This window comes from Conger conger, chromosome 4, assembly GCF_963514075.1.
Source record: "Conger conger chromosome 4, fConCon1.1, whole genome shotgun sequence".
NCBI classification, from domain to species: Eukaryota; Metazoa; Chordata; class Actinopteri; order Anguilliformes; family Congridae; genus Conger; species Conger conger.
The window spans coordinates 26,256,090-26,284,015 of record NC_083763.1 but is presented as its reverse complement, the minus strand read 5'-3'; the positions used below and the strand labels follow the sequence as shown (position 1 = coordinate 26,284,015).

The 27,926-nt window shown below is 43.9% G+C and overlaps 1 protein-coding gene across 4 annotated transcripts in view; it reads right to left on the bottom strand.

The window, feature by feature from the left end:
* The window catches only part of arhgap12b (Rho GTPase activating protein 12b), a 74,902-nt gene extending 50,539 nt beyond the window's left edge, over nucleotides 1-24,363 (bottom strand). For all 4 annotated transcript variants that reach the window (XM_061238062.1, XM_061238064.1, XM_061238063.1 and 1 more), the window contains exons 1-2: nucleotides 24,139-24,363; nucleotides 13,596-14,303 (exon numbers count right to left, since the gene is read on the bottom strand). In XM_061238062.1, coding sequence (XP_061094046.1) covers nucleotides 13,596-14,234 — 639 coding nt within the window. In that variant the 5' untranslated portion in view covers nucleotides 14,235-14,303; nucleotides 24,139-24,363. The remainder of the gene's footprint in view (nucleotides 1-13,595; nucleotides 14,304-24,138) is intronic.
* Between the last annotated feature and the right edge of the window lie 3,563 nt (nucleotides 24,364-27,926).

Genomic DNA, 27,926 nt, shown 5'->3' with positions numbered 1-27,926 from the left:
TAAATCTCTTTGGATTAAAAGCGTCTGCCAAAAAAGTGTCTGGCGCTGGAAACCGTGTTTCTGTGAGGGGCGGCCCTGCCAACAACAGCCCTGTGTCATTGGCCACCGGGTCACCGCTGACTGGAGCGCCAGATGCAACTGCGTGACTCGCGGTTTTGTGAAAGAGTGATTTTTCGCGTTCCAATAAAGAGCAGGGCTTCGAGTCAAGGGCCAGCACACGCTTGAAGAAACTGGCAGCCCTTTCTTCATAATCTAATAATCCAGCGCTTATTCTTCCTCCCATAGCCCCCTAACTGTCAGGACTGGGCTAAGAAGATTTGAGGTGGCATGGAGGGGGGATGGTGCCTAAACCAGCAGGGGGAAGATGAGAAGGTCCTTGTCCCACACCATCCAGACACATCTACGCCATTAATACCACTTCATCTTCCTTGGTTAAAACAGGGCTCATCGGAGCAATCTGGAGCCCCACCGCACCTCTCCTGGCCCCTACCTCGACACAGCACAGACTGGAATATGCCTCTCATGACAAACTCGGCATTCATTGATTTAATGACACAACAAAACAGAAGTTATCAACTGGTTGCAGAGAGATAGTCAGTATGTCAATACAACATAATCTGCATGACCCCTGACCTACTGCCAGCAATGCACCAACAAGAGGGGGATGCAAATGTTACACGTCTTTTTAACCCTTCAAAGTGTGGATGAGGTTTCAGGGTTTAGGCCTTCACACCGATCAGCTGGTCAGAAGGCATACCGAGCCTGCTAGAGTCAGGAATGCTAAGGTACTGACAGGAGCCTTAATCTTTAAGAAAATAACACCAGACTAACGGGCCACGAAGTGAACAGGTCAAAGGGTGAGGCCCATTGGGCTAAGCAACACTCCTGCTGCGAGGAGGTGCAGCAGTTCTTCATCTAAGCCCATTCCCACCCCCCCACAGGTCAGGTGAAGTACCCTGGGACAAAGGGGAGTCGGGGGGCACAGAGGCGGCCAGCATCACACAGAGAACTCTCGCATTCCATTAGCACGTTGTTTATTTGCTTAGCAAAGAGGCCTTATGCAGCACAACTCACAGACTTCTCGTTACACCTCACTGTGCATATGGGTCCATTTATAGAGCCAGAGCTCTATAAATGTCTTCTTGCCCCTTGCCTGACCCGGAAATTAATTGAGATCCACCATCTTTAAGGCAATTCCAACCTGATAAATGTTCCTTCTAGGAGCTAGAAGCCAGGAAGTAGGAGACTCCCAAACATATTTTGGGAAGAAAGCATGAGCACATCCTTTTGCGAAAGTACTCTTTCGGAAAGAGTGACGTACTGTAGAAATGATTGACTTGTGGATCCACCTCACCCAATCTACCATGCATCTGCTACATCTGTAACTTACATTGCTTCAAAATGACATAAAGTATTAATTTGCCTGATTCACCTTCTCTATTCCCCTGTCTTCACCTCCTTTTCTTGATTCCTTTTTTCACCATTCCCAAAGGTTGGAGCAAGGAACAAGGAAAGGAGCAAGGAAAGGTGAAGAATAAGTGATTGGAAAGAGCACTGGGTTTCCTTATCTTCCAATTTCATAGGAACTTTGACCTCTTTGGGTAACAAATAAAGCTAATGGTCAACACACAGCCTCTGTTTTCTGTCTAGACAAGAGTTGAGGTAAACAGGTTCAAAGCTTAGTTGTGGTTTTGGTCATTTCAATGGGAGAAGCCATTCCACCTTCCAGAGAGTTCCATGTTATTCCAGCATTTGAAAACTCCTAAAACCCCGGGCTCCAGCTCCATAGGCTAGCTCTGGCTCCGGTAATGCTACAGAATACAGAAGCAGAAGCAGCCTACAGAGCTATGATTCTGTTTTCTGATGACCCCCTTCAGCTCTGTTCAGTTACTGAATAAGGCCAGACAAGCCCATGTGGAGCACACAAATCTCTCTCAAACAGAATTCCCTTCAGTCACACCGATGAGCCAGAAAGCTGCAGTCTCCTACCTCCCAGACCACAACCATAAATCTACACTGACTTCTCCCTGGCAAAGGCCCATGCCACAGAGAGAGGGTGAGCAAACACACACACACAGTGCATCTGGAGGGGCGCTGGGGCAGTGCTTAAGAGCGTTATCGGCCAAACAAGGGTCATTCATCTGCCTGTTACATTAGGCACACAGTCCCTGGACTTGGTCCAGCGAACCCAGAGTGTGTACACACACACAGACACACAGACACACAGACACACAGACACACAGACACACAGACACACAGACACACAGACACACGTATACAGGCCCCCAGTATTTCCACAACCATCAGCTGTGCAGCCGTTGTGTACAGGTTAAAGGAGGAGAGTGAGCAGATGTGCACAGAGCACATAAAGACAGATGTTCACACAGCTGACACAGATAGAAGCTGTTAGGTTCAGCATTTGGACTGGGGGCAGGATGGTGGAGGGGCACATCTACTGGGGGCCCGTAGCCTTAACTAACAACACGTTATTAAAACATATTTTAGCAAGATAATGGACTTTGGCCAAGACAGTGACATAACCCGGAGAGGCAGAGGTAGCGAGAGGTGGTCGCCCAAGCAGAAAACATGGTCAAAGTGGATTTGGGCTGGGGAGCAGGAAGAAGCTGCCAGCAGCACAAGGCTGAAGCTGAGGCCTGTATGCCCCTGCTGAGAGGAGGGAAGGGGCGTTTTAACACATTGGGAACAGGGGCTCCACAGGACCACAGCGCTAATAAACCTCTGCCCTCTCCTACTCTTCAAGAGTTATTCTGGGGCAAATTTTAAGCCATGTAATGCTTTGTAGGTCTGCCCCCCCTGCACTTACCTTCATTGACAATTATGAACAGTATAATTTCTTTCCCCAAATGAAAACCACTGCCAAATGCCCAGGATCCAAAATTAGACCAGCATTAGCCAGCTAAATGTGACTGCTTCAACAAGAGGGAAATATGCTTCCACCACTGATGTGTCCTGAACCTCGCCCTCATTTCAAAGCACAGATTGCACTGCAAAGAGCCTCTTCATCTCTGAGCTCAAATGAGTCAGGCTCTTCAGAGGAAAGATAACCATATTAACCTCCCCCTGGTTCTGGTCTGTTCCAGAAATTTCCGTGCCCATTTTGTTGCCCGCAAAATTGCTGATTTATCAACAATGGTAGAATGCTGCCTTTACACCATGTGGATGTAGCTATACTGTACCATCCAAACTTCCACTGGGGGCCAATTCATTCAATGCCCTGCCATACTGTTTTTGTATTGGTGTCCGTTTCCATGGAAACTAAAGAATGTGGCCGAGTTGTTTATATGGGGGCCCCCCTTCCCCACCCCGGCTCAGGAGAGGGCCCGGTTTGTTCGGCTTTAACCCCCGGCCCTTTGTAATGCCCGAGTCTCTCTTCAACACCCCTGCATCTGGAACATTCTGTCAACAAAGGGAGGGGGGTTTTCTCTGGAAAGTGTGTTCACAGATAGAGCGGTTGCCACGGGAGTTGAGAACCCATGTCAACACAGGATGGGCGTGTGGCCAGCACTTGCCTGTCAGCAGTCCGCACGGCTCACTCTGCCTGTCCATTCTCCAGTCCTTCAACCCTAAAGAATATGGGCGAGGCACTCCACTTCCACTTCTGCACCTAGCCCTGTCCTAGAAAACCATTCTGCAGTCATACAGAGCCACTGATCTGTTGAACAAAAACACTGAGAAGAGCACCATGAATTGAGGTGAGGTGTATAGAGGACAGAGTTGATGGGTTAAACTATGCTTGTATGAAAGAGCTTGTGTTTGTGCATTATGGACACCATTGGCGTGTTGCGATTAGGTGATGCATACCGAAATGCAGTAACTGTAAAAAAACAGCAATGCAGCAGTCCAGCAAGGCAGAACAGCACAGGCCATGACTAACACAGAACAAGACAGAACTACTCTTTAGCAGAAGGTCTGCCAAGAAATGTGCCCTTTATTGATTCAAAACGCAGTAACCTGTTAAGGCATGTTTAGATAAACCACAAGAACAGTCAGCTAGTGAGTTAGCTTACCGCACTATTTTGCCAACTAGCCAGTTAGCTGACCAGACTATCGACTAACCTGCTAGCCACCTGGCCACAACAATAATGCAATAACTTTACCAATTAGGGAACACATTATATAAGATTTACTGGAATGGTTTCTCTCGGATGTATAAAATATTCATTCCATTCAGTCAATGAAAGCCTTTCAAAACATTTGTTCAAAAACACACATTTCAAGCAGATGTTGGCTTGTCTACCGACTAACTACGGAAACGATTTTGATGCTGCTAAGAGGTTTTTCCAATTGAATGTAAATGTCTCTAGTAGGCTGATAGCCAAGAGCTAGAAGCCTACAAGGGGAAGCTAATCAGAACCCATCTTAGGGCACCCAGAACAGGGCCAGTCTCTTCCCAAAACAGGTACCACAGAGTGGATGAAAACACACCTCAGCCCAACCCAGAGAGACTGCATTGCAATCATCATTTCATAGGATCACCATTAGACAATTTTAATAAGCGCACAGAATTGAATTACATGGTTCCATGTTAACGTCAAGCTCCACTGCCTTGGTGCGCCAATACTCCCAAAGGTGACACCAACACTTGTGGTAGAAGGGAGGGAAATTAGATTAACTTGGTACGCAAAAACTTCATATACTCTGCTATTGCCGCTTTTGGCTATGGGGTTGTTTTCAGCAGTGATGTACGCTGCCAGCCCCTTTGTTCCAAACATGCAGGAGCGACAAATTCAATGAAAGCGAGGTTTTCTGCCGAGGAGCTGCGGATGGCCTGCTGCTCCCTGTCTCCAGCTCTTTGTTGCCTACGCAGGTAATTCTAGCACAGAGATTAGCTCTGAGGAAATGGCAGCAACTTCCTGTGAAGCCTCTGCCCTTCATGAGAACCCCCAGGTACTCATGAAAATGAGCATTCTCAACCCTCGCCAACCGTCTGAAACTCTATTAAACTGCTAAAAAGGCATTTTACCTACTTAAGCTCCAGAATTAAGTTACAGCTATGAACAGCTCACTATACAAGCAACAGAAGATTCCTTTGTGCTGTCAGCGTTAGAAAAGACACATACAGTGCAGTCCTTAAGTATTTGTACAGTGGTACAACTTCTGTTCTTTTGCAATTTGTACACACCATTCCACAGTAAAACATTCATATTATGCCAGGTGGAAAGTGCTTTACACAGCACATGAGTCAGTGCTGCATGCTAAAACAGTGAAGGTTAATCTATGAAGTGTGTCCATTTGAGAACACATGGCCATCCATAGGTATTAATTTCAGAATGAAGAAAACTGTATGCGAGGTTGCTGAACTTGTACCGTCAACGAATGTCACAAGCAGTCTGAATAGTCAGGTAGCGGTGGCAGGTTGGGGGTAGTGGGAGTGACAGATGTGCTCTTATTCTGCAAGACTGAATACTGCTCAGAGATGACAGGCTCAGTTGTGTGTTGATTGGTGAGAGAGCATCATGTGACTTATCCTGTGGGCACACCGTGTCCCTGTCAGTGATTGCAGAGAGAGAGAGAGAGAGAGAGAGAGAGAGAGAGAGAGAGAGAGAGAGAGAGAGAGAGAGAGAGAGAGAGAGAGAGAGAGAGAGAGAGAGAGAGAGAGAGAGAGAGAGAGAGAGAGAGAGAGAGAGAGAGAGAGAGAGAGAGAGAGAGAGAGAGAGAGAGATAATACCGTTTTATCCACACACCCAAGCATGAGCAGGCACAAACCCATGCTCACACAAACGTTCACACAGAGACACAGACTTTCACCACCCACACACTTCACCTATCCCACAGTAAATAACCAGAATTCCGAGACCATAATGGGTAGGATTTATCCGGTATGAAAACACGTCTTACTCTGCCCCCTAAGGCGCCGGAGAAACCTATATAAACATCAAATATAAGCACAGGAACTGAAGAGCAGAGAGAAATCAGTGAGACGTTACGTTGAGGGCGCCTGTGCGCGGCTCTATTATTCAGTGATAGGCCTGTGCAAAACGTGTTTGTTGGTGTTAGCCCAGATCCATGAACGGGAGTTCTGGAGGCAACAGTCCCGGGGTACTCGTTAAAAAGGCTGCTGTACTAGATGTGCCCCCAACACCGGCTCTGATCACAGGGTCAGCTCACGTCATCCAGAGGGGTGAAACAATGGCTCCCTGCCTTCAAGTACTACTGCAGTCTAAAAAGGATAGAGAGACTTCACCCTGCTTAGAAAAAAAAAAACAACAAATGATCAATGATCACATCAAACCGCATTGTGCTTCCTTTTCTGAATTAAGAATTTGACCAGCAAAATGTGAACAACTGAACCAAAAATCTTTAAGTCTCAAAAAGATTTGAGATTTGGTCACTGCCCTATCCTGCATCATTTTCCAATGAATACGTTCCAGAGCTTCAGAAACATGACGCTAACGTGTCGGTTCATGCCGCTATGCTGCAACAAGCTTTCGTCAGTCAGTGAGCTCGCTCTCAGGAAATGGGAAAATTTAAGAATGTAAAAGTTCTGAAGCGATATTTAAAATGTAATGCGTTTCATGGACAGTTTGCTTCAAAGCAGTGTCACCACGTCATTTGACGACCTGAGGCTGTTTAGTGGAATGTATAATACCAAAAGCAGCGCTTTCAGGCGTAAGTAGGATGACACCGACAGACAAAGGTACAGACCATGAGAGGAAATGCTACTACGGTTGGGGGGGGGGGTGGCAGTGCCTATCTATTACAGGCTGTGGCACACACAGAGGTGTTATTTTGCTGTTGAAGGCTGAGAAACAGTGCAGTACAGAATGTGATAAACATACCACACAGGCTGACAGTGCCATAATTCCCACACCACCCCCTGTCCCTCGCCCCCTGGCTGCAAATGGCTCCCCCTTTCCCACGAGGAGAAAAACCCATTGCCAACCCTCTCGGTCACAGCACGTACCGTTTGCATGTACATGAGCAGACATTGTCATGAACATGTCACAGAGAGGAACACACATGACATCACAGCAGTGGAGGCCGGGTGAGGGGGAGGGGGGGGGGATCAGTTTAGCATGCAACATTCCTGACCTTTGACCCCCCCCCACCCCCACCCCCCCTCACGAGAACAGCAGGGAGAAGGGCACCTCTGAGGGTCACGGGAGAGAACGGCCCCTTTGATGCAGAAAGTACTGACAGAGGGCAAATATTACATTAAGGGGAGGACAGTCTTCTGTTGGGCCAGTAAGCGCTCATCAGATTACCCAGGTTGCCGCAGAGGGAGCGAGGGGCCTGGTTTCCCCTGTTACGCGTGTGCAAGGAATGTGGCAAGAATGACAACCACGCGCTGAATAACAACACGGTTCTCCTATTCAGCCACCGCCCGCTACGGACTTAGAGCCCGTTGGAGGGCGAAAGGGACACATGCCAAAACGCACTCCTTCCATAGGCTCTTTCAACGAATGACTGCAGCAAAGCACGCAAGCGTATACACGCGTAGAGCAACGTTTGGTACAGTTTTAAAGGAAAGCATCTGAGAGACCTGCTCATTTCCTTATTGAGAAAAGCTACAAGCGCAAAACAAGGCTTTTTTCAGCGTCTAGTGTCACCCCATTTCTGAGGACCATCTCATGCATGAGGCTGCAATAGGTTCCTCATGCATGGCTTCAGCTTGGGCCCTGGGCGAGCAGACCTAGCCATGAGCCAGGGTTAGCATGGGTGGGCCTTCTACCTTTCAGCGCAGATGTATGGCCAGAACCGCCCCCTAAAGCCACTCCCCCTGCTAAGAAACAGCCCCCATTACAACGGAGCGCTGGCCCCGGATTAGTCTGGCTGTCATATGAGGAGGAGCCAAGGAACTTAACCTGAGAATTCAGGTCAAGTATGTCAGGATTGTCCTTTCAAACTGACGCCTTTACTATTTACTGCTTTTGTTCAGCCTGGGGAGGACTTTCCTCTGGACAAATACAGATAGCTGTGGTCTTAAAGAGTAAAGTGCAGTCAGTCCTCTGTGATGGTGTGTACTGTGTGGATGTCACAGAGACCAAAGGAACAATTTAAAGGATTGAATTTCAATGCCACTCATCATGTGACAAAATGAGCCAATTGGAAGAGCGTTAAAAAAGGCACCTGCATGGGGCTGGTGGCATCTCGAACATCTCATCTCACACAATTGGAAAACAGAACAAAATTAGGGGTCTCCTCCTTTCCAACAAGAGATGTTTGAGAAGCTGCCCTGCACACTGAAGAGTCCAGCTGCATCTTTAACAGCTTAAACACACACAGCCTGCCTTCTTACAACACAGAGGAAGAGCAGTCCAACTGGACAAGAGAGAGGCAACTGGCCTCCTGCTCTGCTTCACTTCCAGTGCCTTCTCAAACGTGCTACACCTTCATTTATGTCTATCTTTTCTGATGTACATTATGTACATAATATATTATATATATTATTTATATTATTATATATATATAATCACTACATTCAAGACCCAACAGAAAGTTTGAAGTTTCTTCTTGCCTTAATTTCTTTTGAGCTGCAGCATTTAATATATCTATTATAATCACAATATTTAAGACATAACTGAATATCTGAAGTTTCTTTTATGAATTGCTTTTCAACTGCAGGTTTCTTCTGAATTAATAGTCTACCATGGAGGAAACCGGCCTTTTCAATGCTGAACATGTAAGCAGTGTCAACAACTACAGATAAATGTAGTATTTGGTTCTTTGACTTTATGACAGCAGATTTCTTTTTGCTAGTATAAAGACCCCTCTGCAGTTTCTGTGGTCTTGGTATCGAGAAAAAAGGGATATTCGAAGAGCACGGGAGCTTTGCATTTGGAAACTGCTGCTTTATAAACCTACTGCAGTGGAACAAAATGAGATTCATGGGTAACGGTTTAAAAAAGAAACTCAATGAACCCAATGCGGAGTCAGGAACTGGGTCACCCTCTACGACATCCAGAGCAAAGAAGATGAGAGAATTATGGAAGAAAAAAAAAATGTTGGTCACACTTTCTCGCCAAGAGAACTAATTAACGTGAACGGCTGGCTCGGAACCACGGCCGTGTAAATTAGAAATCCTCTGTGTATCCACCCAACACCATCTCTCCTACGGGGAGAGTATTCAGCTCCCAGAGGGGATGGAGAGAAAGGGGAAAAGAGAAGGAGTGAGTTGGGGAGATAAAGATGTGCGGGGGCCGCCCGCTGCAGTCCCACAGAGAAGCGGTTTTCAAAGCATGACTACCGCCTGCCCTGCTGCTCAGAGAAAAGGGGAGAACAGGAAGCGCTCGACGTGTCAGACAGAAAAAACACACTTTGCGGCGAAATTGAGGCGAGTTTCAGTTGCCCACATACCCGCGGTTGATGTTGATCAGGAGCCCTGCCTGCTACACACAGAGAAAAGGTTACTTTCCCCGTCATCTCTCAGTCTCAGATAAGGCAAGGAAATGGGAAATAGGCCAGACTGACCTCCTGCTGTGGTCACATATAACAACCCACGTATTAAACAACTTTCCCAGGTGTGCTAGTTGCCACATCATATGAGCAAAGCCAATCACGCAGTTCCCTGCTGCCACTCTGATTCTGGAACTCCACTATTTATGTTTATATCTTGGCTGAGAGGTAATGTAGTCACAAAACAGACAAGTATACACTCACATTCACCACTCGCACTTACACACTCACAGCTGAAACTTATTGAAGGCGAGAAGCTGAGTACCACACATATTGTGACTTCCTCCCTGGCTGAAGTGCAAAACGCAGGCAGTGCCTTGCACAGCAGCCAAAAGGTTTCGCCGACTATATTCATACATGGGTACACTATACTATATGCAGACACACACATAAGGGGGGCACGAGAACTGGCTGCCAGAGAGACTTGGCATGTCTTTAACCACATCAAAACACAGAGAGGGCCCAGTCGGACCACCCCCCACCCCCGCCCCCGCCCAGCCTTCTTAGCTCATTCACACCATGAGGCGGCCGCGTCTATTGAACCTCGGCCCCACAAAGGGCCATCTCCCACCCCCGCTTTCAAATGTTTTTTTAATCTTGCGTTTTAAACGAACCCGTCTCACCATCGCCGGTCTGTGCTCGCCAAGAGGTGTCTGACAAAGGACAACATGTTCTGCTCGGGTTTTGTGTTATTTCTGAAGACCCCTCGAAGCTGGGGGGAGGGGTCGAGTTAGGGTCTGATATCGGAGCCAAATTAAACGGGTGGCTTTGACCCCTCCCTTGAGGGCAGTGAGGGTGCTAACGACTGTTTATTTAATTCTGACACGTAGAGGGGGACAAGAACACTCCTTTGGTTGGCTGGCTACACCACTTGGATGAAGCAGGCGATACCGCTTTTTGGCACTGAGAGCAGGCCATTGAACTTTTCAGCACTACTGACCATCTGATCACAATGATCACTGACAGGCTGAAGATCAACGTTAACCTCTTAATGCAATTTTAAATGGATTAAAAGATAACACTATATCCATCAAGGTTTTCTGCCTATGAAAATAAAGAATAAGAGAGCAAATGACAAATATACAGCACTCTAATATATAAATGTATTAATTCACATTTATTGAATTTATTCATGCTTTCATTTTTGCTTTTATATCTGCCCGCAGTTCCTTGCGTCAAGGCGTAAACAAATGGATGTAAATGAATGGCATTTAAAATGGGTCTAAGAAGCCAGACTACAAATGAAATTGAAAGATGACTGATCACATGGAACATGCTGCACTTGCTGTTAATTGAAAAGAGCACTTATGGCATTATATTTATTAAAGCCATACAGTCAGTGAGCACTTTATTAGGTATTTATTACTTTTTGTAAGACTTATTGATCTTCTGCTGCTGTAGCCTATCCAAAGAGGTTTGACTACTTGTGTGTTCAGATGTGCTCTTCTGCATACCACTGTTGTAATGTGTGGTTATTTGCATTACGGTCACCTTCCTGTCAGCTTCGACCAGTCTGGCCCTTCTCCTCTGACATCTCTCATTAACAAAGCGTTTTGGCCAGCAGAAATGCAGATCACTGGATGTTTTTTGTTTTTCGCACGATTCTCTGCAAACTCTGAAGGCACTGTTGCGCATTAAAATCCCAGGTGATCAGCAGTTTCTGAGATACTCAAACCACCAACAATCATTCCACGGTCAAACTCACTTAAATCATATTTCTTCCCGATTATGACATTTGGTCTGAAAAACAGCTGAACCTCTTGTTATGTTTTTATGCATTTAGCTGCTGCTACTTGCTTGGCTGATTAAATATTTTCATTAACAAGCTGGAGTACAGGTCAACCTAATAAAGTGCTCAGTGAGTGTAATGTAGTGACTGAAGCATTCACACCCATTGGTCTACATGGGACAGCTTGTGTATGTGTGTACATGTGAGTGCATTTGTGCAAGTGTGACAGAGACCTTATTTAGTCATAAATTTGATCTGCAATTTATATATTTGGTGATGGATACATCATTTATTTAGAGATTTATGAATGCATTTCCACATTTATTCACTAATTTCTTCCTCTTTGTTCTGACAGGAGAAACACCTGCATGCAGTGGTTCATTTTTTATAAGAATAAGATATACACCTTGTGAAGCTGAATATAAGGTGTTATAAAATCAGGCTTTGGATTATGGGGTTTTCAGGGGGTTATTTTTGTGTGGATTTCATGTAAACTAGGGTTGAAAAATTAAGAAAAAAGACCGCCAAATGAGAAGATAAAAAATGCAGAACATAGACTTCAGCTTATAAGTATTCTCTGGGTTTTCAGTGGCTGCTCAGAGGTGTGATGCATATGGGATCCATGGTAACCTAAGTTACTAATGCAGTATATCTTTATGGTAAAGTACAATAGAGTTACATAAGAGGCCGACAGGATTATTTGCTCCTGACGGTTATAGAAGCTTATATCAGTCTATTATGTGGCTGTATAGAACTTTATCACACAAATATCTGGCAAATGTAACGCCTGTCATCATGGAATTGCCCATATAGGTCAGACAGTGCAAGCAGATCACAAAACCGGATCTGTATATCAGACCAGGAATGCAGGACCCCTTGATCTGGACACAGAGTGTGGTTTTTCTCCCCAACCACGGTCTCCCCGTTCTCCCTGTCCCCTCCGGCACATGAAACACCTCGGTCGGTAAACATCCCCGATCCTCGGCAGATATGACCTACTTTCCATTCGCTTTGTGCCTCTTTGTTCGTGGCACCCCGTTCCCCAGCACGGGAAGATGAGAACAAAGAGCGGGAGGCGCGCAGTCTTAATGAACCGCTCGCGAAAAACAAGGCAGCCGCTAACTCATCCGCTCGCTAAGCCCCCTTTGCTGGAGCTCCTTTTAACTTCACTCGTGGAATATGCCGGATCAAATAAACAGTCTTTTCCACACCCATGTTCTGAGCAAAGGAAGAGGAGACAAATGTCTACAAAGGATGAGAATTAACTTTCCATTAGGAGCCTAGCATGGTGTTGCCTCCGTTATCTCAGGAGCTGCTGAGGGTTTGAGTGGCTTACTCTTGGTGCGGGAATCCTCCTCCACCCCTCCTCAGCTGAGCTCCAACTTTCCCCCAGAGCCCCCCCTCCTGCTACACCTGTAGGAGCCTCAGCTAACTCCTCCTCCAAACACGTCCCATGACTTATAATGGACCGCACTTATGTAGCGCTTTTCATCTGGCAATTTGAGTTTTTGTGATTTGACACTCCACAACCAGACATCTCGGAGAGCTGAATGAAGGTGTTTGGAATCAAAGGGAAACGCCAAGCCAATCCTTCTGCTGTTTTTATGATGAATCTCACAAACACCCACTGCATGCAAGGCAAAGATTACCCTCAAGTGGATATTTTGTACTGGAATTTTAATAAGGTTCTGTGCTGGTGAAGCTAATGAAATTCTGGCACAAGCCAAAATTTATTCAATGCAGCAGAAAGAAGAAGAAAAACATTACAAAACACCACTCACTGAACTTCACAGCAACAATGGAGCCACAATTAATGAAAATGAATAATCCTTTGAAGTAGAAAATGCTCCATCAAAATTCAGGATGCTTTGAGGAAATGCATTATGGTGAAGTGACCAGCAATTAGTGAAAGCGAATGCAGAAGAGAAGGGGAAAGGAATGGAGAGAATAAATGTATGAGAGAGAATCAGGGACAGGCAACCTGAATGTGAGAGATGGAGGGAGCGATAGACTGAATGTGTGAGGGAGAAAGAATGATCGTGTGTGAGGGAGAAAAACGAACAAACGTGTGTGAAATACACAGGAGGAATACTGTGAATCTCAGCTCAACAACGTAACCCTGGTAGATCCTCAGCACCAACAGTGATGGCAGTGATGTGTTTGTTTTTGCACTTTGAGAGCACTTGAGCCTTACTGGTGTTGGGGTGCACTGTGCATAGTACGTAAAAAATGGAAAACAACATTCAACACAAAAAGACCTGAAATATAATTAGCTTGTACTGTTAATTTTGGCTGAATCAACAACGTGTAGGTGATTGTAGTATAGCCCCCAGTTGAGAACCCAATAGCAGTCTTTTCAGTTAATGGTAGACAGACAGGCGTGACTCCTGTGTCCGTGTCCTGGCGGATCCCACCTCCCCCTCTCACTCCCACCTCCTCCTCCTCTCACCTGCATGTGCTCCGTGGAGCTGCTGCTCAGATCGTCCCCGGACTCCGAGTCATTGCGGAGTTTCTCCAGGCCCTCGCCGGCCGAGTCGCAGCGCGACGGCGTCCTGTCCGTGTCCGGCTCCGGGGGAGACCTTGGGACGGGCGACTCCGCCCGCGTTCGCGGCAGCGTGGAGCCGGCGTTGTTGTTCTGGATGTGCTCTGCCAGGCTCTTCCCCAGCCCCGGGCTCCCGGGGTTCTGGTTGGCGTCTCGACGACCGCCCGACGGGCTAACATGCCCGGGCGACGGCCGCCCGAAGCTGGACATCTCCGTGTGCTTGTTGAGGTTCTCGTTGGACTGGTGGATCTCCAGAACGGTGGGCTTGACCTTCACCGTGCCGGTCTTCTGAAGGGGTTTAGGGGGCGGCATGAGGGCCTTGCGCACCTCCCGGACATACTGGGCGGGCACGTAGAAGGACTTGGTGTTCTCATCCTTCCTCACCTGCCACCAGTCGTCGTTGGTCTTCCTCACCAGCATGTAGCACTCGCCCTGCCGGATGGTGACCAGCTTGTCTTTGGCCTTGTACTCATAGTCATACTCCACCTCGATGTACACCTGGCCGGGGGCGATGGGCAGCTCGCACTTGCCATCTCTGTCGGCCATCTCGCACTCGGCTCTGGATGTTCACCGTCTGAGGGCCGGGGGAATCCGCATGGTGTTCTACGTGCGCTGCTGTCAACAGGAAACAAATTCACATATTTACACTCTGTGCTTTTTATTTCACAGTCAGGTAACTGCACATGGAACAGAAACAGATTTAGGAGTCTGTGACTCTCCCCTCCTTTACCATCCTTCACCCAAACCCTGAGCCACTTTAGAAGTGCGACAGCAGGTTGATAACAGGAATACAAAAAGGGATTCTTTAAATTCCTGTCACACACTTCCCTGCTCCAGATCCACTTAGCCAAGTGTCTTCTCACGGTGGCGGGCCGCACTCTGTCACAATTACTCACTGCACTGCACATTTCCCTCTCAACAAAAAAAATGGTGCTGTGATGTAAAGTCATCTTCTACAAGTGGAGATTGCTGTGATGTGAACAATCTCCATTTTGAGGGATGGTGAGAACATTGAACCCATGCAGAAGGGCCATGCACTGATGTCTCCTGCAGGGGCCCGAGGAGTAAAGATATTTATACCACATCACACAGAGGAACCCTCACTAACCTTAGCCCATCCTACCTGGAGCTGTCTACTGACATGGGACTGGCTAACTAGTGAACTAGCAAGGTCACAGGACTCAGTTTGTACTCATGGTGAGGGACTTTTGCAACCGACTTTGGTGGCCCTTGAGTGAGACATTTTCAGCTCTTCCCATTCCAAATAAAGTTCTACCATCTGACTATGAAATGTATTTTGTTCTGTGGTCTGTATAACAGGGATCATATTACCAAGATCTCACACTCAGTTGGTCAGCTCTCAACTCTGAATTGTGTGTGTGTGTGCGTGTGTGTGTGGGGAACACCTATGGTTTTGTGAGTCACACATCCAGCTCTGTAGACAGAAGGAACAGAGCAGCTGGATCGTATGTTGATGACTGGAGGGGCACATTGAATTTTAGGAAAGCACCCGTGCCTCACGCAACGCTACTCACCGATGCTCCCTACACATTCCTTTAGAGAACCTGGTCTATATTTACACCGCCCCTCTCACCACTATTTTTACTCCCCTGAGTAACCCAGCCACTACAACGTCTCCCGTTTCCTCCCCTTCCACAAAAGCTATGGAGCAGGGAGGTGGGGGGATGTTCAGAAATGTTGGGTGCCCGCTTGTCATCTGAAGGAGATAATCCCCTGACATTTGTACCAAAAATATACTTGAGGCTTCCCCCGGAGACTGCATGACTCGTATCAAGTTTGCACTTCGCGGGGGGTGGGAAATAGGAAGGGGGTCTATTTTCACCCGGATACCGAAAATAGAATCTACTATCAGCATGCCCGCCCATCCCTAAACACGACCGCATGTTCCAGCAAGCGTGGTCAAAGAGGTTTCACTCATATTCTGCAGCATAAGCCTTACAACAGCTTCGCCTTAAAGCCAGAAAAGTAACACCAAACTACAAGGGCGGCTGCTATCCTTTTGTCACGGCATGATGGCGGGACAGGTCATCAAAGGGGAAGAGCACCAGACTGCCAAGTTTCCGGAGAATTCCTTCCCTCGGGCGCGTTTTCTGTAACTGTGGCACGCGGGATGTCAGCAGAGCGCATTCCCGGCCTGTCGAGGCAGGAGGCGGCTGCGTTACATAACTGCCCAGACCGGGCCGTCGAGCCTCGCGCTCACAACGAACAAAGGCTGAGCCTGCCAACTTGTCCGCTGAAATCCGTGACATACAGGGCCCCTCGTCACGCCCCAGTCCTGTTTGGACAGACCCCTGGCTCCTGTGTGCTGTCATTCATCGTCAATCTCCCCACAAAAAATGTGCACATTTTTCCTTCCACGCCATCGCGTTGCCTAATGTTGTGATGGAATCGCTTCCCTCCTGACAAAGGCTACCTCATCTGCTGCAGGCATCTCAGAGGACTGACGGGAGCTTTGGAAGTGTCCGGGCAGCACATTGGGACAAACATACATGCTTTCTAACCATACATGGTGCAGTCAACCCTGGTGGAGCCAAGTAACAAAGCCATTCCTGACAGATTAAACTGTGGAACCCTTCTTAAAGAAGAGGACTTTGGGTGGGATTTAATCCTCCTAGAATCCAGACCCTGCAAGGCAATCAGTTCTTCACTAATGGTTGCACAACAGTTTGATCCTTTGAGTGCATTAAGGGAAAGAACCGTAGATCTAGTTACGAGCCATAGAGCTTGTACTTATAAAGCTGCGAGAGTTGCCATTTTAAAACTTTGCTTGAGAAAAAATCCTCTGGCTTGAGTAGAGGCAACCCTGGTCCTGGAGCACTGTTGCAATACTGAGTTTTACTCTTTCAGAGTATGAGACATTATAATGAAAAGGTCACCAACCTCACTCCATTCATCTGCGATTCTACCAGAACAATTGACCTCTTTTGCCAAAAGGTTTTCAGGCCTGCTGGGTTCAGAAGTGAAGTCATTTGTTTTTGAAAAATGTATCCCTTAGAACTGTGTCCTGGCAACGATCAATCAGAAATTGGGGGGGGGGGGGGGGGGGGGGAGTGAAAATCCCCACAAGCTCAATTGAAAAGCTACAATTACACCCAGTCCCTCATAAAGAACAAAGCATGAGAGAAAAATGGAAACCATGAAGACCCTGACTCACATCAGAGACTGTCAAACAAGGGCCAGTTGACAGGTTTCCACTGCAACTACAGCCCTGCCTTTTACTGTATGTGCACCACAGTCCATATATGGAAAGGGTATATTCTGAAAGCTCCACAACTAGATGAAATTATGACACTCAACAAAAAGGCATAGGCCATTCTAAATAGGAAAAGAAGCTTGGAAAACAGTTGTGAATCCCTTCCAAACATGGGGCCACTTAAAAGCACACTTAAGGGACCACAGCAGTTTTCTTCACCACTAACCAAAGAGTGTATTTTTACCCTACTCAAAGCTAACGCCCAGCACTTAAAGGAGCACTGTTAGGCTTGTTACAGTTGAGATTATTTGGATTAATTGGTATCACTGGACATGTTTGCCCTTAGGTTTGCCCCATACTGTCAGTGATTTCAAAAAAGCCTACACACATAATTTAAGCATTGAATCCAAATAATATGAACTGAAACAAGTGTGACAGTGCTCCTTTAAACAGGCCCAGCTTCAGACCATGAGTGAGCTACAGTTGGCTTTGCTCAACAAGCTCTGCTCACGTGACCCCCTTCATTGGAACACAGAATATCACTCCCAGAGTCCAGTAGCCCCAACTTAAAGGAAGACACCAACATTTTGGGAAATATACCTTTTTTTCGGCTAACCCAGACTTCCATGTTAGCTAAATCTGTTAGCTTAGCATAAAGACTTGAAGTCATCAGAGTCAATAGCCTAGCTCCTTCAAACAGAAGAAATATACCTTACAGCAGCTCAGAAGCTGTCTTATTTACACAAGGTATCATGTGTATGTACATTTGCTTGCCTTCCCATTGCACAATCCAAAGCAAAACCAGGGGGAAATCATCATCAGTGAACAAACAGCCACAATAGCTCCTTCTCTTTCACGATTTTCTGTTTTTGCTGTTGATGAAAATTTTACCTGACACCCCCACCCCAAAAAAAACTGTTCTAGTACAATTCACCTGCACACATCTTATAATCTTATAGATTTACCACCCTCTTACCAAGCTGCAGTGGCATTTCACCAAATACCTTCAACACAAAAGTTATTTTTAATGTGTTTTACAGATGATCTCTTCGCCTCTAGTAGGGCCTTCCACTAAATCAAACCTCATTCCAACAAAGTTTACCGTCACCATATTGCCTCCAAAACACAGTAAACCCCCCCTTCTCCAGTAAAAAAAAATCAATTTTCGGGCCCGGGTGACATTTTTACTGCGTTCCTCCTATCATTTTAATTGTTCTGTGGTAGTTAGGCTGAGGACCCAACAATGAATTCCATTTCTAATTAATCCCTGCCCTGAGTGTGAGTGAAGCAGACAAGTGAGCTGAGCAGATCTCACAGCATGACCCTGCATTCTGTCATGAAGAAGAGAATGCAGACATTTCAATAGCATAACAGCTAAATGTTGCAATAAAGTATCTCACGCAAATACAAATACACACAGGCACAGTGAGTGGTGGAATGGCTATGGTATCTAGTATGCACACCTTATGTTGTTATGGGAATTGATTGAATTAATTCCCTGCATTAAAAAAACAAAAACAATTATGGCTGTCATTTGGAAACAAAACTGATCACAAGGCCAGTAGGCAATACTAGGATATTATTACTGGCATTAATAAATTATGCAAAGACCGATCATCACCCTGGCGAAAAGGTACTTCATGGACAATGGCGAAAATTGTTGCCATGGATTCTTTTGGACTGCTTCTCCAAATTCCAAATCTTTGTCTCTTCAGAATGAATTGAGCATGTTCTCTACTGCTTCAGATGAAGTGGAAATTCTATAATGACTGCAATTGGAGCAAACAACTAAATGATTTTCTTTAACGGTTGTCACTGCCTCTTGTACCAAAGTGGTCCATGATATAGCACAAAGCTGATGCGCAATGCGGTACAGTTATCGCTCCATAATACACTGGTAGTTTCTAGGCCCTTTGATATTCAAATAGGAAATAAGGCAAGGACCTCTAGAGAATATCTTAAGTCCACTGATTCACTACTTGGACCAAGTGCTCAATTCATACACTCATACTGGAAAAGTGGTGAAAAATTATGAATACTGTGCATGCTTTGTAATTCATTAATGCTGTGGACATGGAGTTGGACCATGATATTTCCTTAAATAGCAAAACTAAAAGTTTGTGAATTGCACTCCGTTTGTGGTGACAACACACTCAAATAACTCCAGCCAATTACAAGATGACAGCAGTTCTCATTTACACAGACATTCAACAAACAAAACTGTTGACTGACAGGAAGGACAGACTTCCTGCCAATCAATCTTGCATACCATACTCTAAGACAACTGTTAATAAAACTCAATATCCCAAGTCAGCACCCTGACCTCACTTCCCAAACTCAACTATTTATTCTCATATCTGCCAGTGCATAGACAGGATATGATTAATTATTTTAAATGACAGTGTAAAGATCAATTCATTTTGAAGTAAAAATAGACTCCAGAACGTCAGCAAAATGTGTTCCCCATTCCTTGCTCAGTTACATTCATTATTTGGCTGTCAAAAGCTATTTAACAAGAGATGAGAGAGAAATGATTAATTGTGATTGAATGATTAATATGTTGCGTCATATTAAATTGTTTGGCATAATAATCATCATAATGTGTCCATAGCCAAGGATGTGTATTACAGTAGAGACGAGCTTCAAACCAAACCATGCCACACAAACAAGTGTCAAGATATATTACCTCTCTATGTATAGCTATTCAAATATCTGCAAGAGTTTGTCGATATGCGTGTGTGGGAAGTTTGACACTGCATGCACTGAAATTTGTTCTATAATTCATTATCATTCTGTATTCCTGGAATTGCCCAAATTGAATCAACACATTCAGTTTTATGTGTAATAACAGTAACACTTTTATATAAATGAATTGTCAGAAATGCCATTAATAATTAAAGTATGGTTAAAATATAACAGAGATGGCACATGTGTCCTAGAAGTTTAAATGTCACACATTGAGGATATCGCCTCAAAATGAAATTGGAGCAGACGAGGACGTCAACATTGTTACAGGCACCTTCCTGTTCTCGTTTCTCCATTTCCCTAGAAGGAATCAAGGGAATTATTAACGTAAGTATTCAAACAAAGCTACAATCTGTGCTTTCTCAGACCATGTCAAGATTGTAAAAATTAACATTAAAAAGTTATGTTCTCTGCACCCTCAGCTGTTTCCTGTTGATTCCTGTTGATTTTCTGCACTTTTCATTCTTTCTTTTTGTGTTGTTGTTGGGGGGTGAGGGGGAGGCACGAAGAGGGTTTGTTAAAGCTGCACAGATTCATTGGACATCTGGTAGGTTTGCTGTGGCCCTTTCATCAGCCAATAACCATAATAGCATCAGGGAATCTGTGTATTATTGGTATACCATGGGCAAAAACAACAGACAATAAAAGAAAAGCAGGAGAGACAATGGAAATGAGACAAAACCATACACTGTACAGAAGCAGAGGACGATTTAGGTGAGAAGAGAGCATTTCTTCGATTCACGTTTTGTTTTTTGTGGTACCGCAAAGATAGGAAAATGTAGCATCACTGGGGGTGTGGACACATAGGCCAGTGTTAGGTACATTCACCGCCTCACTCCCACAAGATTCACAGAAAGACACTTGCATAGTTTGACAATTACCCGCAATTGTAAAAAACAATGATCTTTAGACTTGGAGATGGTTCTGTCCCTCTTCCATGTAAAATGAGTACTAGCCATTAAAAAGGATTTACTCTTGAGGTTAGCCTGGGGCTGCCATTTGATGTGTTTCAAACTAATTTACAGCCCTCTCAGTCAAACAAGCCTGCACTTTCACATAAAAACTACCACCAGTGACCAAATCAAGGTCCATGAGAACTCCTCCCCTCCCCCCTAAACCACATTAACCAGGACCCCCCTGCCCACACCCGCCCCCTAGCTCTCCACCCCCTCTGTTGTGTTCTTGCAACAAAGCAAACAGTACCACTTTCATTAGAGGGACTGCCTGTAGGTCACCAGTGCATCAACAGTTCTTCCAAAACCAGGCTAAATTGGACATCTAACACCACCACCCACTGCTGCTTCAACAACTCGGATGTTTTTGTTTTCAAAAGAAAGTGAGCTTTGCTCTGTGTTTTGTATGGTCGGCTGCCTGGCTGGCTAATCTCATAAGCCAGGAACATATATTTACATTTTTTTTTTTAATCACGAGTGTGTGCAGTGCAACTGTACCTCACACAGGACAAGAGTTGGCTGAGATTTCATACAATGGACTCAGTGAATTCAGGGAAGTAAGGTGGTAGGTGACATGAGCTCACTGTGCTGTGTAACTATGTGAAATGCATGGCAGCCATAGCATGCGCTATCACTAAGGGTGGCTGACATTCTTATTATTGTTATTACCCTCCTGGAAAATGTTGATATTTATTTTTCCCCCAATCTCAGTGGAACAAAGTTAAACCAAGCATTATTTAAACACTTTTTTTCTTTTTTTAATAAGTATAACCACAGTTACTAATTTCCAGCAGTCTTTCACAAGGCTTTGAATTCTAAAAGCCTTCTTCGGGAAAATAATATTCCTAGTTCCATCAAGCCACCATGATACCTCTTTGTACTCCCTCATATCCAACCACATTTCTATAGATTCTTATCTTAATCTTTTGTCCATTCCATTTATCTGATATGGTACTACTGGCTTGTATTATTCCCGGTCTCTCTTGGTTTTGTGAATATTCATTGGCTGTTGGTGGTCCTCCTCAGAAGCATGGCCCACAAATAGAACACATTCAGTTCTGAACTTTCCATAAACTGAGTCATTTCACTTGCGAGATCAGTTATATCAGCTTATAAGCATCAGGAACACACCAAAAATCTACTCAATTAGGACAACATATTCACTTTTCTGCAAGTATGTGTGCATGTTTCAGTGATAACTGTAGCTCATTCTATTGTTAATATCAACTCTGAGGATAAAATTATCCTGAATTAACCAATTCAATAAAAATTATTTTTAGCTGAACAGGATCCTAAATAATGCGCGTGTGGAATTTGTGTGGCCTGGCCCTGTCTATCCTCTTTCAACTGGATTGCAAGGGGATCCAATTTCAAACACTATGGAGTTGGTTACATTAACTGGAATGCAGCAGGTAAGTCTCATTTAACATTTGCATTATATTAAACCGACACATGTTTTGAAGTATATTCACTTGTTGTTTCACAACGTCGGAGATCAGCATGAAGAGCAGGAGAGACTCTAGCAGAACCCTACCACAATACGTTTTTTTGAAACATCAGAGGAAGTAAACACTTGAACTACAGCCACTCTCAAGGCAGTAGGTCATCAGAAAGTTCAGTAAATATCTACAATGTCCTTCATCACAAATAAAAACTATTTGGGCGAATCAAGAAGATAAGACTAAAACTGAAATAACTCAGATGATCTATACCTTTAAACTGGCTCTGTTGCCTCGTTCTTTGGCGTGGTTCCTTTTCACCAGTTCAAACAGGCCGATGTGCTGCTCTACATCTTGAAGCTAGGTAATCTTTCACAAAGCTCACCTTTGTGAAAGCTAACAGTCTTTTTGCCTGTTAAGTAACATGCAAAATAGTAACCCTGAGATTGTCAGAAAGAGACACCAGGATACAGCGTCTCTGGGAGAAGGATAGGCGCATTCCTTTCTTGCACACTCGCTTCCGGAACTGGGACAGGTACAAAGCATTAGGGAGGCATAAGAGAACTGTCAACTATTTAACACCACGCAACAGAACACCCCGGTTTTTGCTGCTCATTCACACACTACCAAATGCATAGCCGTGTAATAAAAAATGAAAATATGGACAAAACAGACTCAAGATAAAAACAGCGTATCCTGTTAATAAACTCAACGTCTTGTCTTTATCTTGTAGGAACTTGCCCTAGGATCACGGAACCGTAATACGCAGCTGCTTTGAATATTTCTATTTCACTATACCGGGGGCACAAAGAGAGCGCGTTCGGACAACGCCGGTTCTTGCAATTTTGGCGTTAACCTACGAGATTTCTGTTTGTTTTTACTACAGAATAATGCTTTTTGAGCATCACATCAAAATGTTATGCTATGGTGTGATTCGTTTTACAATTTTACCGTCAACATATAGCCAAATTATGGACAACGAGAAATCAGATGTTCTTGTTCATAAGCTCAAGTAGCCTAATTTCAAAATAACAGACGCACAGATGGACCTTACACCACAATAAAACCATTACGATCATACGTCGCAAGACGAAATGTTTTACATATCTGCCTCGAGAGAACAGTCATACAATCAGGCTAGCCTAAATCATGTCATTTCGTGCGTCTTTGTTTTAGTGTTTTATTCAAAACAGATGTAGGCTAGCTATAGCTTAACCATGTGCACAAAGACATAGGCTATCTGCTATCCGTTACAGGCTATGGTGTGATTTTAATTCACGCTATTGATTTGGGGATGTTATGCAATTTTGATACCGATGGATTTTAAAGCATAAAGACCCCAGCCTCTGTAGTCTACTGGTGTAGAATGGGTAGGCTTTATGTCTGTTCCCAAACAGGTCATCAATGGGGGACCTTTTACAAGGAGGAGTAACCTATCATTATGCCAACAAGTTTGAGTAAACACACACGATTTGCGGTCTAAATTAAACTAATGCGTAAACTTGAATTGATTGATTGAATTGATTACACAGCAAATAAGATAAGTGGAGTCGCCCCCACTACACCACATCGCACAAAACACAGCCAATTTATCAATACTAACTTTCAAGTTAAAAATCCGTGAACATTGGTTTCGGTCAGTCCTTTAGAACAATCCACATTCACAGCACCGGAACAAATGCCTTTGGTTTCTCAATCGTCCAGAACATTTGCGTAACAGCAAGACATCAAAGTCACCAAAATGAAACACAAATGCCCACATGAGACCAGAGGGATCGATATCATGTGTAACTGTCATATACGCTACTGTCCACAGCAGTATGATTTCCTTTCTTTACAGAAAAACGAATCTACAAAAAAACAAACACGCGAGCCTATCTAGATCGTGGTAGTGGTTGCTAGCTAACTACCATACATTTCAAACCATGCACAAGCAAGACCGAACAGGTTCATTTGTAGCTTTGCCTAGAAGCAAGCGCTTTCAAGTAGCCTAGAAGCAACGGATCAGTTTCTAAACAATACGTTTGGTACAAACTTGCTCTTCGTGTTACATTTGTGATTATAGCCTACAAAAAAAGAGTGTACATGGATATACTAACCTTTGTCTTTTGCGTAGGTAGTGCTTTTTAAAAAAGCAGTTCGGTTCGATGAATAATAACAAAATAAAGTTTTTCCGCCTTGTACTCCCACTTTCCCGTCTGCACTGCTCCAAGCCACTGCGCGTCAGTGGCAAACAACCCCTCAGCCTCGATTCCACCCGGACGCACGAAATTCTCCAGCTTGCTCTCGCTCCCGCTCCCGCCTCTCCTGTCTGCCAACTTTGATCGACGGTATGCTGGGTGATTCGATTAAACAAGAGCATGCCCTTTGCTTGGTTCAGCAGGAGGTCTGGCGCGATTTTGGCACCATCTTGTGGTTTCACCACGTAGTAGCCTTCCACCTCGTTTTCTGAAAGGCAAGGAAAAACACCCTTTGCATTGTAAATTCATTACCAGATTAGCCTACAGAGGCAAGTATTAGACGCAGCATAAATAAGAAACCAATTTTTTTTTCGGAAGAATTTTGATTAAATTATCTTATTTTAAGTATCTTCTGACAAATAATTAATCTGTGATGAGTTTGTGTGAGTTAATCAGACATTTAAATTATTATCCACATTTCACCTACTGCGTACTTTCATTTTTACTCAGTTACATTTGAGTTTTCAGGACAGCGACACTAAGATGTCAATGGAGACTAACCTGAATAAATGACGATGTATTCTAGAGTAACTGGCTGACCGAATAGCATCTATTGTGCTGGCTATGGTTATAATCTCTAACCAGGACCTGAACCTGGCCATTCTGTCTCCAGGTTGCGTACCGTGGCGGCCATGAATAATATATTGTAAGATACCATCTGCTTTCAAGTGAACAAACACTGGGAATGGAACAGCTCCGGGATACATGCATTATGAATTGTGTGTGGTCTGGTATTGGAATCAAATGCAAATTATGCGTGTCAAATAATATTTCGTGTTTTTTTAATGTAAGAAAGAGACATTCATAGACGTGCTTATTGGCTGATCTGGGCTGAGGTCACATGGAACGGTTTACAGGCCAACTCTATTTTTCCTTTCTTAAAAAGGAGCTAATTTCAGTTAAGGCAATTTAAAGTTTAATAAAAATAGAGAAAAAAATGCTAAATACAATACACAAGACGGATAATGATCGATATTTTATGTTCAAACATATCGGAAATCGAAAAAAATTTATTTCAATACATTTACTCTCATGTTTCAACGTTATTTTATTTAGTAATCTCATTCTTTTCTGCAAAAAAATTCTGCAAAATGATTGCCACCCCTAACAATAATTTTTAAAAATCATTAAACGGTTAAATATACCACTTAGCACTGTGAGGCAATAATAAAAAGTGTAAAACATATGGAGTGGTTGCAAACTTTCCAGGAACAGTACATATCATCCTCACCGATGGTAAGGAAGATGATCAGGGAGACCATAAGTAACCCAAAGATCACATTTTAAGCATTGCAGAGATTGGTTATGTCTTGGGGTCACCAAAGCTCTTTGGAATTATGACTGGAAGTGGAGTGCTGTGCTCAGATGAGACCAAAATGTAATGTTTTGGCCATGCACACCATCGACATGTTTGGCAGCAAAATGGAATGCATACAAGGAGAAACACCTCATACCTACTGTCAAATATGGTGGGTCATTGATGTTTTGCTGCCAGTGGTCTAGGGGCAGTATTTAAGATCAATGGCACAATGAATTCAACAGAGTACCAGGACATTTTGTCAGAAAATGGGATTGCCCTGCTAGGAAGCTGAGACTTGGCCTTAGGTAGATTGTCCATCAGGACAATCACTCCAAACATACATCAAAATCCACACAGAAATAAAAATAAAAACAACAACCATGTTCTACAATGGCTGTCTCTGCAGATTTACATCCCATGAAGAACCTGTGGTCTGAACTGAAAATGGGGTGTCCAAAGGATATCAATGATTCTGAAAAGTTCTGCTTGAAGGAATGGTCAAAAGTCCTTCCAAATAGGTTCTCTAACCTTATCACAAATTATAGGATAAGACTTATGGCTGTCATCTTTGCCAGGGGTATCAATATTTATGGAATCGTTTCTTGGGAAACCATTTATTTTATTTGAAAAATGTAAGACTTTAGTCGATTTAATTGAATCATTAATAAAGCACACTACTTTACATATGTTGAAAAATAAAGCTTATATCAATAACAGCATTTTCTGTGCATGCTTATCAAGGGTGCCAATAATTATGGAGCCCACTGTATTTTCCTTAAGTCGACGGATTTTAGTACCTTCGAAAACAAGATAACATGGAATCGGCCTATGACTGTGCCAGATCCGCCTTTGGAGTCCACCAGACACTTTGCATTAAATTAAACATTTAGACGGCCTAAAATTAGTTGCGTATGCATTGAACATACTTTGGATAAACTATGCCAATGTAATATTTACACATGTTGGGCCATTTATTTTGAATTTATAGTATTCAAGAAATTTCGGGAGTCTACTGGAATGTCAGATGGCAATTTAGGTAGTGGCAATTAGTATACGGTAGTAAATCTTAATTAGGCTTATTTCGAACCCAATTAAAGACAAAGATATAATAGATTTTAGGAGTTAGGCTATTTAAAGAAAGCAAACTATTCATTGACAACACTTACGACAGTCTAACTAGTTGATCGTGTTTTCCCCATAAAGAAAGGTGTGCAATTTCATTTGACAATTTAGCGATTTAAAAAGCCAATGACTAAAAAGGAAACACGCAATTTTACGAACGTCATTCAGTTATGCATCATTCGGAAAAATAGAACAAGCAGCTTATCTAAAATGCAAACAACATACAGCGAATGAAATGGCCATATTCCCATATTTCATACGAGTGCCTGACCGCGACTTTCGCGTGCGTGTGACATGGTTTTATGGGCTGGCCACTTTCCTACTCTGCTTTGGCTCACTTCAGAACTCGCAAGGGGGTGGGCACTGGGTTGCCTCTCTCATGCATGTTTTACTTCGTTTGGGACTTGGCAGTCATTAGATCCCTGAATCACAGACCACTTTAGTCTCCAGTAAAACCAACTGGAGCCAAGTAAGAACAATTAGATTGCATTTCAAAGCGGGGCTTACCTGCCCCGCCCGACCCACCTCACGGTGCGAACCCCAAGTTCTGCTGTTTATTTTATAATAGTCGATTATGATTGCTGCTTCCCGTTGATTTACGTGTGCAAAGGGATCTTCAAATGATTAAGTGCAGCGACTCGCAGATATTTATCTGTTAGTAGGGGAGACCAGGGTTGGTTGGCACACTGAATATAATAATTCATGCATCATTGATCGATTTAAAAAGTTCGCAACATGACTTCGATTAGTCATCTAATCTTTCAAAACAATTGACATTCATATGCATGTATTTATAATCGAGACCTCTTATTTTCTACAGGTTAGAATATTCTAACAAATTATGCAGCAGTGAAAAGTGTGCCTACCATCCAATCTCACCTACTCATCGCTTTTTGTAATGCGCATACAGCTAGTTTGTACTTTCGCTGGATATTTAAATTTCATAATTGGTACACATTCAAAAGCAGACCTATATTCTGTCATTAGAATTAAGCTTTTATCCACTCAATGTTATTATCTGCCAAGAAAAGATCAAAACAAAATTCATATAACGTCTTGATAGCCCGATAGCCAGGACTGAATTACAACAATCACCAGGACTACTGTGGCATGATTATAGTCTTAAACTAAGATTGTAGGCTATTTGGAAAAGTCTTCAAACAGGTGTCCTGCAAATGCGAGATAGTATATCATAAAAGGGAATATAAGGTGGACCATAGCATAC